The sequence below is a fragment of the Oncorhynchus tshawytscha genome, linkage group LG18 (assembly GCF_018296145.1).
Source record: "Oncorhynchus tshawytscha isolate Ot180627B linkage group LG18, Otsh_v2.0, whole genome shotgun sequence".
Lineage (NCBI taxonomy): Eukaryota > Metazoa > Chordata > Actinopteri > Salmoniformes > Salmonidae > Oncorhynchus > Oncorhynchus tshawytscha.
Window position 1 is genome coordinate 8,931,863 of NC_056446.1, and position 14,132 is coordinate 8,945,994.

Here is a 14,132-nt window from a genome sequence, read left to right on the forward strand (position 1 = left end):
TCCCCATAGCATGATGCTGCCATCATGCTTCACCTTAGGGATGGGGCCTGCTTCCTCCAAACGCGATGCTTGGCATCCAAGCCAAAGAGTTCAATCATGGTTTCATCAGACCAGAGAATCTTGTTTCTCATGGTCAGAGTCCTTTAAGTGCCTTTTGGCAAACTCCAAGCGGACTGTCATGTGCCTTTTTACTGAGGAGTGTCTTCCGTCTGGCCACTCTACCATAAAGGCCTGATTGGTGGAGTCTTGCAGAGAAGGTTGTCCTTCTGGAAGGTTCTCCTGTCTTCACAGAGGAACTCTCTATCTCGGAGCGCTACTGACAATTCCTTTGATCCCATGTCTTGGTTTTTGCTCTGACATGCTATCAACTCTGGGACCTTCTATAAACAGGTGTATGCCTTTCCAAATCATGTCCAATCAATTGAGTTTACCACAGGTGGACTCCAATCAAGTTGTAGAAACATCTCAAGGATGATCAATGGAAACAGGATGCACCTGAGCTCAATTTCAAGTCTCATAGCAAAGGGCCTGAATGCTTATTTAAATAAGGTCTTTCTTTTTTATATATAAATTTGCAAACTTCTACAAATTAGTTTTAGCTTTGTAATTACAGGGTATTGTTTGTTGATTGATGAGGGAGGAAAAAATATTTAATATATTTTAGAATAAGGCTGTAACAACAAAATGTGGAAAAAGTCAAGGGGTCGGAATACTTTCCGAATACACTTAAAGGGGAACTGCACCCGCTGATTTGGCTTTGTTTCTTGGCTTGCTCCTGAGGAAATGTTGGCGGCCATGACATAAGCCAAACGTGAGTTGGCTTAGTGGTGTGGTATAATGTGGGTGTTTCTTGGGTGTGTCCTTAACACCTCCAAGACACCCACCTGTCAGAACCTTGCCCGCGGGCTGTTTCCCCCCACTCAATCACAACAAACAAACCTCCTGGGGGTTGAGTTCAATAACAACAGGCCCATGTATGGTGAGATGCCGGAGGAAGCTTTGAATAATAGGTCAGTAGCCTACAGAGTAGTATGAGAAGAATGCCATTGCTGAATTTATGTTGATATAAAAAAGAAAAGTGTTTGGTAACTTTCAAATGTAGTAGCAAGTCCATGTAGAACAAACAATCCTTTACAAAATACCATAGAAGCAGTGTTCTGTTGATACAACGTGCACCTTTCATGTTTCTTTGTCATTGTAATACAGATACTGTGCCAATCAGCATTTTTGTCTGGTGGTAATGGGGCTGCCTTGGCAAACATGTCAGTGGACATACCTTCCTGTGTAGTGTCCCCTATACAACAAGAGTTCCCTGATCCGGGTGCAGAATACACAGCGTTTAATACCGAGTGCTAAGTCTCTCTCCATTCACAGACATCAGTATCAAGCCCATCTGTCAGTCTGAATTTAATCAGATCATCTTGCAAACCTCCACGTGCTGGCTCCATACATGTTGCTGTGAACACATAAACACATAGTCACTTTTTTTTTTTTTTTTTTTTTTTTTACCAATGGCAGTGACCCACAAACAGGTACTATGTTGAAGTTTGAACAGGTCAGATAAAACCTACCCAATGATGGTCTCCCCATCAAACGACTGAGGCTGCCGTCTGGCAAAAGCATCTCCGGTCCATCTGTAGAAATAAGCAGAGGTCATCAGTGGCACATGGAATGAAACGGGTGTTGCTATTAGTGAACATTTGTGCTGTACTGTATTAGTAATCACCTCATAGTGGGATGTGTTGAGTGACACGTCTCTCTGCATCTCATGCATGTGTAAACGCATACACACAGTCACTGTTCTATTACCAATGGCAGTTAGGGATAGGTGATATCTGACACACAAACATATATTATGTTGAATTTTGAACAGGTCAGACTAAACCTACCTAATTCTGTTCTCCCCAACAATAATTGTTGGTTAGCAGGCAAGAGGTGAGGTCTTTACCAGAGCCCCATTGATGGGAATTATCTTTGGAGGTCGCTAAACCATTTCAATCACATTGCTGGACATGCTATGATACCCGCCTTTGCTCTTTCTGGTAGGTCTCTGCATCCATTCATGACCAGGGGATCAGTCGGGCACACAAATGTGCACGTTGTCTAACAGAAAAAGTCAACAATTGTCATCATCCATCAATTATCAACACAGCTCGAGAAATAACGTAATCTCATTTGGAAGCTAATTCTATACTTTACGGATGTAGACTGACTGGCTTCAGATTGGATTAGATTCAGGCTGGTGACGCTGTTACATTATGCAACCTACTGTGACATGTTTTGTTATGTCCCTGGGTCGGTCTGAGTCTGTTGCTGCATGTTGGTTGCTGTTGTAGTCAGACATTAGTTAGCTAGTACCACCATAGATGCATCCCATATTTATTCGTGTCTCAGAGGCTGTGGCGGTTTCGTCTGAATTGCACTAACATAGTGGCATGGAAATACGATTACATTGCTAAAGTAGGCAAATGATTAGTAGGAAACAACGTTGCCGTATTATGTCGTCAAATTTACTTTAGAGAGATGGCAATGTTGTCATTACTGTTACTAGCAAAGTTTGTCAAAAATACCTAGCAATGCTCATGTTAACTGGCTAAAGTTATACTGCACCTAAAGTCAATCTGGCGACATCACTATCATGACGAAAGATTTTACTGCTCATTAACGTTATTTGCCGGATTTTGACGTTATGGTATCTGAGTTTTGAGGTAGGCTAAGGTTAGGTAGCTAGCTTGCTAGCTAACGTCAGCTATGCTAGCGATATTGATTATCAACAAGTACATAACCAGCAGTCTATGATTTACCTACTGGTACACTCACCACCACTGGGGACCAACGAACTCCAACCACTTATTCCGCAGGACAGGATCCTTTGGCAGGGCATGCTGACCACGATCCTTTGAAGGTGTTGGAGGTGACGTAACATAATGTAACAGAAACAAGGGAGCCCCATTCAATGAAGGGACGCAGGTGGACGGGTGATATGCACTTGGAGCTTGACAAAAGGGAGCATGATTTGTTGACAATTATAATCCAAACCCAACCTTCATTTTACTCGTGATGCACAGAGGTTCCAAACTGTTTTTTAGATGAGACCGATTGTATGACTTAAATGATCCTACTTACACTTTGAAGTTCATTTTGACACTAGAATATATGTTTGACTAGATGCCACACAGACCGTTTTCAAAGGGATTAGTTGTTTTTTAGAGGCAGTCGCTCTTTAAAGGCTTCTGCTGTGGTAGGATCAGAATGCCCATGTCTTCACTCTCAGCTCTGTGCTTGTCAGGGCAGGGGGACTGGGAGAGCGAGCCTGATGGGACAACATGGCAGGAGAATCACTCGGGACATTCTGTTCTTACCGACTGGCTGGCTGATTTGCTGACTGACTGGTGTTCGTGAGGAGTTATTCTCAGCTGCCCCGGCCGTATCCTGAACCTGAACAGGCCCTTTGCTGTTGAACAAGTCATTTAGTCACTTCAAAAGATGCATCGCTGTGCTAGAACTGAACTGAAATCTATTATGAGTCATGCATTCAAAGTAGGCCTACATTAGCATTTTCTTTCTCTGTTCCCTTTCTCACTTTTTAACACTTTCTATTTTTACACTGTTACGGGTTTGGGTGTGCGCGCACACATGCAGTTTTGTACCTTTTAGGTATTGTTAACCAGTATTGCATTTGCTCCCTGTATATAAAGAGGCTGTTTGTGTGAGTCTAATCCCTACCATTAGATGTATGCTGTGAACCTCTTAGGGTGGCCCTATGTGTTGGCAAAACATAAAACACTTACAGTGTAACAGGTCAGATAAAACACTTACGGCCTCCATACGTTCCCTCTGTTCTCCCCCTCCTAATGCACGGTTAGCCTGTCCAGGCAGATATTTCTCTGTGAGAGCCCACTGAGTGGTCTTATTTTCTGTGTCCCAAATGGCACCCTATTCCCTACTACTTTTGACCTCGGCCCATAGGGTTCTGGTCAAAAGTAGTGCACTAAATAGGGTATAGGGTGCCATTTGGGACACAAGCGGTGCATCTGATTGAGCCGTTCCCATGCAGGGAGGTTATTATTTAACTGTACCGTCACATCAAGTGCAGGCAGCGAAAGGATAGAGAGCTGCAGGCAGGCCAGGCGGGCAGTTTTCACCTTGGAGCACAGACTGAGGCTCAGCCGGGGCAGAGAGAAAGGATGCACTAGAGGTCACGACCTCCCCGTGGATACACCCCGCTTGTTTATGTTGCCGCTCCAGACCCACTTCCTCCTTCCCTCCCTCTCTCGGCCTTCTCAATAAATGTACTGCACATAGCTACAGTGTAGACTGTACATGCATTATAGCACACCCATAATAAGTATTATTAAGTACACCTCTCTCAAATGCATGCATGTGCATAGTGTGTACGCACAGCACACATACACACACAGCCGGGGTTGCGATAAATTTTCAACACCTTTCTGTAAGCTTCTCTCAGAGTGCTGCTGCACATAAACAGACCTGATGAGGACCAGTCATTTTGTTTATGCAGCATTCTCCTTCAAACCAGGTCTCGGTGGGTGTCGGGGCTTGACACAAAAACATAGATCTGTTGTTCTGCTTCCCGATCAATATCATGAGGTGTTAAATTGAGCTCAACACTGCTTTCTATGAATTTTAGCAGAACGTAGCTCTTTGCTTTGCCTCTTTTATCTGCAGTTGCAGGTAGTCTTAGATCTGCAGAGAAAATAACTATACTTTGAGTGTAGGTTTTAGAAACCTAATGGCTTGTTCAGGGGGGACCTTGTCATTTCAGTTGAACCATCAGTAACTACACTTTTGCAGAGAGAATTGACCTTGCTGGAGGTTGGTTGGAACACAGGCCGTAATGTGACAGTGACTTTGTGCACTGATTGACTCATTTCAAAGCAGCCGTACTGCGTTTGAACACGGCGCCAAAGGCAATTAAGAGAAACCGCTGTGCTAGCTGGTGCCTTGACATTGTCAGAGGCAGAGGACATGGGAGGCGGCATTTAAGACAACTGGGTCGTGTTTTGTAATGGAGACAATGTATTGAAACAGGGAGCTACTTAAGTACCTGTCTAGTGAGAACATAGAATTTTTGTTACAAAACTTTTTGCTACGGTGTGCACTACTGAACACGACATTGGATAGGATCGTTCTGTACTGTCTTGTTTTCTTTGGTGCTAAGACGTGTTGACTTGGCACATTAGCACCAATCGTGTAATACAGTAGTCTCTATTCCACTCTACTCTCAGAATGTTTTATAGTTCAACTTCATACTGTGAAACGTGTAGATTGACAATGACTAACTCACAGTAAAGTGTCCCTCTGGGCGCTTTGTGTAAGAGACATGGGGCTCTTCTTGGGTGACCTTGTAGGACAGAACATATGTTCGGATGAACACCATCCGCTCAGCTCCTAATACTGCTGTAACATAACAGACATAGCAAAGGTCATGTTCAGGACAAACTGCATTAGCCGCTGGGTGAAATCCCACTGGTCGGGTCTTGATTATCATTGATGGTGATTGAATATTGACCCTGGCCTCCTGCATAGCTTAATCATAGCCTGGAAGGGGACACATCCCAATAATACTAAGCAGCAGCATCCTTTCATATGGCCTATTTCCTTGTGCTCGCTGATTTAAACAGACTTGATGGAGTCCTGTCGAATCAGTGCAGGGTTACAGTAAGTACATTGCAAAGGAACCCATGAATAGTATTGGGATGAAGCCTCATAGTATCTTTGTGTCTGCAACAGAGGAGTGTGCTGCGTTTGGTGTCAGGCTGGGGGAGGAAGGCAGGACTGTAATTGTGGCACTTCTCTGCTGGAATGGCGACCCTGTCATTGTGGTGCTGGCAACCCCATAGAAAGACGAAGCCCACATTTTAGGACCCTCCCGAGATCAGAGCTAGCTAGTCTATTCCTCTGAGCTCAGTGGCATATTTCTAAACGGCTCCGCTCCTTTAAAGAGTAACGTTATAGTACTAATGACTCATCATACTGAAGGATGGAAATAGCCTTTTTCTATGCCAAGGGTTTGTATCTATATACAATATGGTGTCTACATGTGCATGTTATAAAAGTGGTCGATGGCTGCAATAAGATATGATTTGATTATGTCCACTCTTTGCTTAAATGACTACTAGCAGGCATATAGTGGATTATATGTGTTGCATTTGATGATAGAGGTTGTAAGCTTTAGTTGAAACTGTCTTTAAATTATGTTTATTTTCTTTTTATACCACCCTCTGTAGGTGTGACTTGGACGTTTTGTATGTTTAGGCTTCTATTTGTTTCTGTTGACAATTTTGGTAACAGAGGACCTTTGCACAGCATCTAGAAAATAAAATCTAAGCTAAACACCACTGTCACCATGGAGAGAGACAGAGCCGTCAGAAACAAAACTTTCTATTCTAGCTTTGGGAATGACACTGGGAAGGTAGTCTATAAGTTGATGTCCTCTTTTTCTGTCTCTCTCTGTCTCTGTCTCTCGCTCTCGCTCTCTGTCTCGCTCTCTGTCTCGCTCTCTGTCTCGCTCTCTGTCTCTCTGTCTGTCTCTCTGTCTGTCTCTCTGTCTGTCTCTCTGTCTGTCTCTCTGTCTGTCTCTCTGTCTGTCTCTCTGTCTGTCTCTCTGTCTCCTCTTTGTCCATGGCAGCTCCTGGAACTGTTTGACAGTGAGGACCCCCGGGAGAGGGACTTCCTGAAGACTGTCCTGCATCGGATCTACGGGAAGTTCCTGGGGTTGCGGGCTTTCATCAGGAAGCAGATCAACAACATCTTCTTGCGGTGAGTGAATAGTGAAGTGCCCCTCGTTCACCGGAACGAACAGCAGGGCATCCTTCAAAGACCCACACAGGGATCCTTTAAAACTGGGTTCAAACCCCCCGCAGCTCAGCCCATAAAAAGTCCATGGCCGTATTCATTAGGGCCTACGGTAGCAAAACGTTTCACAACGGAATAGAAATGAGCATTTCTCATTGGAGTTCAGGTAGTCCCGCCGTGTTTCAGTCTATTTTCCTCCGCTTGTTGCCTAATGAATACGACCCTTGTGTTTTTCTCCAGTTGGCTCCTTTTACAATGCCACCACTGACCACCACCTCCTTTCAAACTGCAACCACCAGTATGTCTCTGAAAGCCCACACCTGTCAGTTAGTTTCCCCTCTTCTTTCTGTCAATGCCCTGGCTGAGAAGGGGAACTGTGCTGCTGTGAGTGTTTCCTTGGCAGGCTTTCCCAGCCATGCTCTTTCAGACAGAAACAGCAGCAGCGGCTTGGGGACAACTGATAGATGGGAAATTATTAAGACTATCTCTGTCAGACCCCACAGCACATCTGTTGTCAGTGCAGAGGAAATGTCCTTTGGTCATAGGGTCAAAAGTCAAATGGGATTCTCATAATGGATAGTTTCAGACTTTCGAGATGCAGTGCTATGATGACAGTAGAGTCATTATTTTGGATTGCAATGATGTTGAGCCTTTCTCAATCCTTCGGGCTCCACTCCTAACCCCAAACATAATGTCTCATCTCAAGTCACAACCACTAGCAAAACTGTACCTCCATTCACATTACTCAAGTATAATTAAATAATCATGAGACACAGAAGCACAGCAGAGATTCCTGTTGCTGTGGTTACAGAGAAACGCTTTACTCCTTGTTGATTGAGGGAGGAGCCCACTCAACGTTGACCATCTGCCGGCAGGATTAAAAATGCCATCGGAGGGCATTCAAGTGCTCCATTAGAGCCTCCATGCCCACTGCACAGTCTGACTGGCAGGGCTGTACCAACGGCTTCCAGACAGCCCAAAATGGGTCACTCAAAAATAAAAATCATTGTTTGGGGGGGGCTCTGTTTGGGCTGTTGGGTCTACTGCTCTGCTTTCTGCAAATGAGGTAGGGGGGGATTAGTTGGGTTAGGAGCACTACAGTGGCTGAGCACATTTCACAGCTTTTACACGTTGTGATTCGACTCAGTGAGCATCAAAGTCAGCAGAGGGAGCCATTTTAGCCTTCCTAATGCACTCTCTCTCTCTCTCTCTCTGCTCCATTGTGTCCAATCAGAACCATACGCTCCTGTAGTCTCTGTGTAGTCATTTGAAGTTTGATTGTGGTTTGTGTTGTCTGATTCTGGTAGGTTCATCTACGAGACCGATCACTTCAATGGAGTGGCCGAGCTCCTGGAGATACTGGGGAGGTGAGTCCAGCGGTTTTTGTGGTGTGATTTCAAGCATGCATCGACAAAATCAACATATAGCAATGTTATCAGGCATCTTTGACTCTAGCTGCATGTTGCACAAAACTGCAGTAGCACAGCAAGCACATGACATTGTATTAGGTGGAACTAGGACATGAAACCTTGTACACTCATATGCCATAATATCTCCATTTTACCTGATTTACTCATATCGCTACACTAGAGGTTCCCTTGAGTGCTTCTACAGGCTGCTCTGCTGTTAACATCTTAACACCACAGAATTCTGTGAATCTCAGTTGCACTGCTGACCTCTGTCCTTTTCAACTATTTGAGTTAAGGTCATCTGGGGGTGCTTCCTGTTAAAAGAAAAATGAAGCTTTGTTATTTTGTTCCACAGTGAAATGTCTCCCTGGTTCTACCTATGAATACTCATCTCTCTCTGCCTCTCAGACCACCCACCCGTGTGTGTGTGTGTGTACAGTCTCTCATGCATGCGTGTTTGCTTCTCAAGGCGATGATTGGAGTGTTGTATTTGTATATCTGCAGCATCATCAATGGCTTTGCACTGCCGTTGAAGGCGGAACACAAGCAGTTCCTGATGAAGGTGCTCATCCCCATGCACACCGGCAAAGGACTGGCCCTGTTCCACGCACAGGTAACCAAACACCTTATACAAGATCAATAAATAACCCATTTTAAAAATTTGCTTTAACTACTCTCTCTCAGTAGACAACCGCTCTTCTGTTTTTAGCACCTATCTAAATCTGAGAAATGTAACTGCCATTATGTGGGTTTAAAATGAATTATAGGTCAAATGTTATACAGCATTATGACATAGTAATTAGCTTAGCTAGCCGTTTGTTCTGTCAGGTCAGTCTTTTTGAACAGTAGATGATGTAGAAGCCTGTGTAATCATAACTCATGAGATAAAATGAACTGTGCTCTGAAAAAAGCCTTGGATAACAGTGCCTTCTAGAGGCTGTATTATACACTTGAAAGCTCTGATAGGGTTGTATGCACTGAGTGTACAAAATATTCCATAACATAGCTTTCCCCTGGTCAGTCTATGATCCCTTATTAATGTCAACTGTTAAATCCACTTCAATCAGTGTAGATTAAGGGGAGGAGACTGGTTAAATAAGGATTTTTAAGCCTTGAGACATGTATGTGTGCTATTCAGAGGGTGAATGGGCTTTTGAACAGGGTATGGTAAAAGATACCAGGATCACCGGTTTGAGTGTGTCAAGAACTGCATTGCTGCTGGATTTTATACGCTCAACAGTTTCCCGTGTGTATCAAAAATGTTCAACCACCCAAAGGACATCCAGCAAACTTAACATAACTGTGGGAAACATTGGAGTCAACATGAGCCAGCATCCCTGTGGACCGCTTGACACCTTGTAGAGTCCATACCCTGACGAATTGAGGCTGTTCTGAGGGGAAAAGGCGGTGCAACTCAATATTAGGAAGGTGTTCCTAATGTTTTATACACTCGGTGTATTGTACACACCTCATTGGAATGTTTCTGTTAACATTAAATACGTAAACTCACTTGCCTGTTCTTTGTCCTTTCAGCTGGCCTACTGTGTTGTCCAGTTCCTGGAGAAGGACCCCACCCTCACTGAGCCGGTACTCTAACTAACTAACTTTCCTTACAATCTACTATGGAGACACTAGGTTCCCATAAGAAAAAGTAATATATGGCTATATATATATATGTGTGTGTGTGTGTGTGTGTACACTACCGTTCAAAAGTTTGGGATCACTTAGAAATGTCCTTGTTTTTGAAAGAAAAGCACACTTTTTTGTCCATTTAAAACAACATCAAATTGATCAGAAATACAGTGCAGACATTGTTAATGTTGTAAATGACTATTTAAGCTGGAAACAGATGATTTTTAATGGAATATCTACATAGGCGTACAGAGGCCCATTATTAGCAACCATCACCCCTGTGTTCCAATGGCACGTTGTGTTAGCTAATCCAAGTTTATAATTTTAAAAGGCGAATTGATCGTTAGAAAACCCTTTATGTTAACACAGCTGAAAACTGTTGTTTTGATTAAATAATCAATAAAACTGTCCTTCTTTAGACTAGATGAATATCTGGAGCATCAGCAATTGTGGGTTTGATTACATGCTCAAAATGGCCAGAAACAAATACCTTTCTTCTGAAACTCGTCAGAACGAGCAGTATTGCTGGTGGCATTGTCATGCTGGAGGGTCATGTCAGGATGAGCCTGCATGAAGGGTACCACATGAGAGAGGATGATGTCTTCCCTGTAACGCACAGCGTCGAAATTGCCTGTAATGACAACAAGCTCAGTCCGATGATGCTGTGACACACCGCCCCAGACCATGACGGACCCTCCACCTCCAAATTGATCCCACTCCAGAGTACAGGCCTCGATGTAACGCTCATTCCTTCGACGATAAATGCGAATCCGACCATCACCCCTGGTGAGACAAAACCGCGACTCGTCAGTGAAGAGCCCTTTTTGCCCGTCCTGTCTGGTCCTGCGCCGGTGGGTTTGTGCCCCATAGGCAACGTTGTTGCCGGTGATGTCTGGTCAGGACCTATCTTAAAACAGGCTTACAAGCCCTCAGTCAGCCTCTCTCAGCATATTGCAGACTGTCTGAGCACTGATGGAGGGATTGTGCGTTCCTGGTGTAACTAGGGCAGTTGTTGCCATCCTGTACCTGTCCCGCAGGTGTGATGTTCGGATGTACCGATCCTGTGCAGGTGTTGTTACACGTGGTCTGCCACTACGAGGATGATCAGTCCTGTCTCCCTGTAGCGATGTCTTAGGCGTCTCATAGTACGGACATTGCAATTTATTGCCCTGGCCACATCTGCAGTCCTCATGCCTCCTTGCAGCATGCCTAAGACACGTTCACGCAGATGAGCAGGGAACCTGGGCATCTTTCTTTTGGTGTTTTTCCAGAGTCCGTAGACAGGCCTCTTTAGTGTCCTATGTTTTCATAACTGTGACCTTAATTGCCTACCGTCTGTAAGCTGTTTTTATGGTTCATTGAACAAGCATGGGAAACAGTGTTTAAACCCTTTACAATGAAGATCTGTGAAGTTATTTGGATTATTGCGAATTATCTTTGAAAGACAGGGTCTAGTTTATATTCAATGTGCAGGACAAAATTGAGGCTATGATTAAGAAGTTGGAGCTCTTCTCTGTCTGCAATAACAAGGACAACACACAGGTCTTTCCATCATTGTATGATTTTTTTTGTGTGCAAGACAATGTGAAATGTGATATAGCGAAGCACCTGAGTGAGTTGGGTGTGCGGTTACGTTTAAATATATGGTCAATGCCATATATTACTTTTCCATATTGGGTTGTGGATGTCACCTCTCCTGTAAAGCTGTAGGAATGTGTGTTTCCTATAGGGAACAAACAGTGCTAGCTTCCTCAAACTTTTTTTTATTTAAAAAAAAAAAAAAAAAAAAAAATCATGAATTACTCATATTGTACCAAGGTAAATAGCATGTCAAATACTGCAGCGCTATCGTCCTATGCACATTACCGTTGTTGTTTTTTTTACTAAAGACAGGCAGAAAAAATGAAAGGCTCTTACTTGGAACTAAATGTCATCTGTTCGATCCTCAGGTGATTCGGGGGCTGTTGAAGTTTTGGCCCAAAACCTGTAGCCAGAAGGAGGTATGTCGGTCTGGCTGTTTCGGTCTGTTTCTCTGTTATGACTGCCAGATTACACCACACACTGGAGCAGATATTTGTAAAAAAGTGTACCGGCATCTCTTGAACATCTGTGTCTTGTTTCCCACCTGCCCTAGGTGATGTACCTAGGGGAAATCGAGGAGATCCTGGATGTCATTGAGCCCACCCAGTTCAAGAAGATCCAAGAGCCCCTGTTCAAGCAGATCTCCAGATGTGTGGCCAACCCCCACTTCCAGGTACAGTCTTGACTTCCAACTTACTTTTAGCTCCTAGTGGAAAGGAAGTTGGCAAAGGGCCTCAATAAAAAAGTATCTCCAGCAAACCCTTATCATTTTAAAAGGCTATTTGATCATTAGAAACCCCTTTTGCAAGTATGTTAGCACAGCTGAAAACTGTTTTGCTGATTAAAGAAGCAATAAAACTGGCCTTCTATAGACTAGTTGAGTATCTGGAGCATCAGCATTTGTGGGTTTGATTACAGGCACAAAATGTCCAGAAACAATGCACTTTCTTCTGAAACTCGTCTGTATATTGTTGTTCTGAGAAATGAATGCTATTCCATGCGGGAAATTGCCAAGAAACTGAAGATCTCATACAACGCTGTGTACTAGTCCCTTCGCAGAACAGTGCAAACTGGCTTTAACCAGAATAGAAAGAGGAGTGGGAGGCCCCGGAGCACAACTGAGCAAGAGGACAAGTACATCAGAGTGTCTTGTTTGATAAACAGATGCCTTACAAGTCCTCAACTGGCAGCTTCATTAAATAGTACCTGCAAAATACCAGTCTCAACGTCAACAGTGAAGAGGCGACTTCGGTTTGCTGGCCTTCTAGGCAGAGTTCCTCTGTCCAGTGTCTGTGTACTTTTGCCCATCTTAATCTTTTCTTTTTATTGGCCTGTCTGGGATATGGCTTTTTCTTTGCAACTCTGCCTAGAAGGTCAGCAAACCGGAGTTGACTTTGAGACTGGTGTTTTGCAGGTACTGTTTAATTAAGCTGCCAGTTGAGGACTTGTAAGGCATCTGTTTCTCAAACTAGACACTGTATTTCTGATCTATTTTATGTTATTTTAATGGATAATATTTTTCAATGTTGCTTTTCTTTCAATAACAAGGACATTTCTAAGTGACCCCACACTTTTGAACGGTAGGGTACCTACAGTGTATTCGGAAAGTATTCAGACCCCTTGACTTTTTCCACATTTTGTTACGATACAGCCTTGTTCTAAAATGGATTCAATTAGATTTTTTTCCCTCATCAATCTATGCTAGGGATGCACGATATATCGGTGAACATATCGGAATTGGACGATATTAGCTAAAAATGGCAACATCGGTATCTGCCAATGTCTAGTTTAGGCCGATGTGCAAAACCAACCTGACGTGCATACCTATGTAACGTAGGTATATGACACCACGTAAATGTTTTGCACTACACATGCAACACAGCATTCCTAACCTTGCCCGCAATGTCGAGCAGTCATTTGAAAGACTAAGAAAAATTTCAGCGAGACAACTCAAAAGGTAAAATCCATTGTGTTGTGAAGCTAGCCACAATAAAGATTAGGCACAATATTGGAAATTGCGGTTTGCCTTCAAAATTAAAGTATGTCATTGACAGTGATGCAAAATAATCAAAATAGTAGAATTATGCCATACTTTTATATAGAAGGCTAACTGCAAATTCCACTATCCACTAGCTTCACATAGATGGGTCCGACCACCATTAATCAAATAAGAACTGTCTTATAAATTAGGGTGGTTTTAGATGATGACATCTAGATTATGTTGTTTTGCTATGTTTTTGGGGAAGAACATCCATGAGCTAGTTTGCTTTTTTGTTATGACCAGCACTATAGGTGCGCGAGACAACTTTACCAGCATCATAGCATACGTATCGATGAATCGTTGTGACATATGAGTGATGGTGTAATCAATGTGTAATAGCTACGTAAAAAATGTATGAACGTGTTAAATTATTATATGACGTGCAGTCAATTTCAGGTCCTGATTGGTCAACAAGCTTATTTGACAGTTCAAATTGTGTTATTTGACAGTTCAAATTGTGTTATTTGACAGTTCAAATTGTGTTATTTGACAGTTCAAATTGTGTTATTTGACAGTTCAAATCGTGTTATTTGACAGTTCAAATCGTGTTATTTGACAGTTCAAATCGTGTTATTTGACATGCAAAGACCCAAACGCCGTTCCTTAGCAAAGACCCAAACGGCATTCAATAGAAATCCTGGTTGAGAATT

General features: G+C 43.2%; 1 protein-coding gene across 1 annotated transcript in view; it reads left to right on the plus strand.

Moving 5' to 3' along the window:
- Nucleotides 1-14,132, plus strand: part of LOC112217429 (serine/threonine-protein phosphatase 2A 56 kDa regulatory subunit alpha isoform) — a 125,681-nt gene that overhangs the window by 103,035 nt on the left and 8,514 nt on the right. The window contains exons 5-10 of the mRNA XM_042300620.1: nucleotides 6,653-6,783; nucleotides 8,127-8,186; nucleotides 8,733-8,841; nucleotides 9,762-9,815; nucleotides 11,810-11,860; nucleotides 11,995-12,114. Coding sequence (XP_042156554.1) covers nucleotides 6,653-6,783; nucleotides 8,127-8,186; nucleotides 8,733-8,841; nucleotides 9,762-9,815; nucleotides 11,810-11,860; nucleotides 11,995-12,114 — 525 coding nt within the window. The remainder of the gene's footprint in view (nucleotides 1-6,652; nucleotides 6,784-8,126; nucleotides 8,187-8,732; nucleotides 8,842-9,761; nucleotides 9,816-11,809; nucleotides 11,861-11,994; nucleotides 12,115-14,132) is intronic.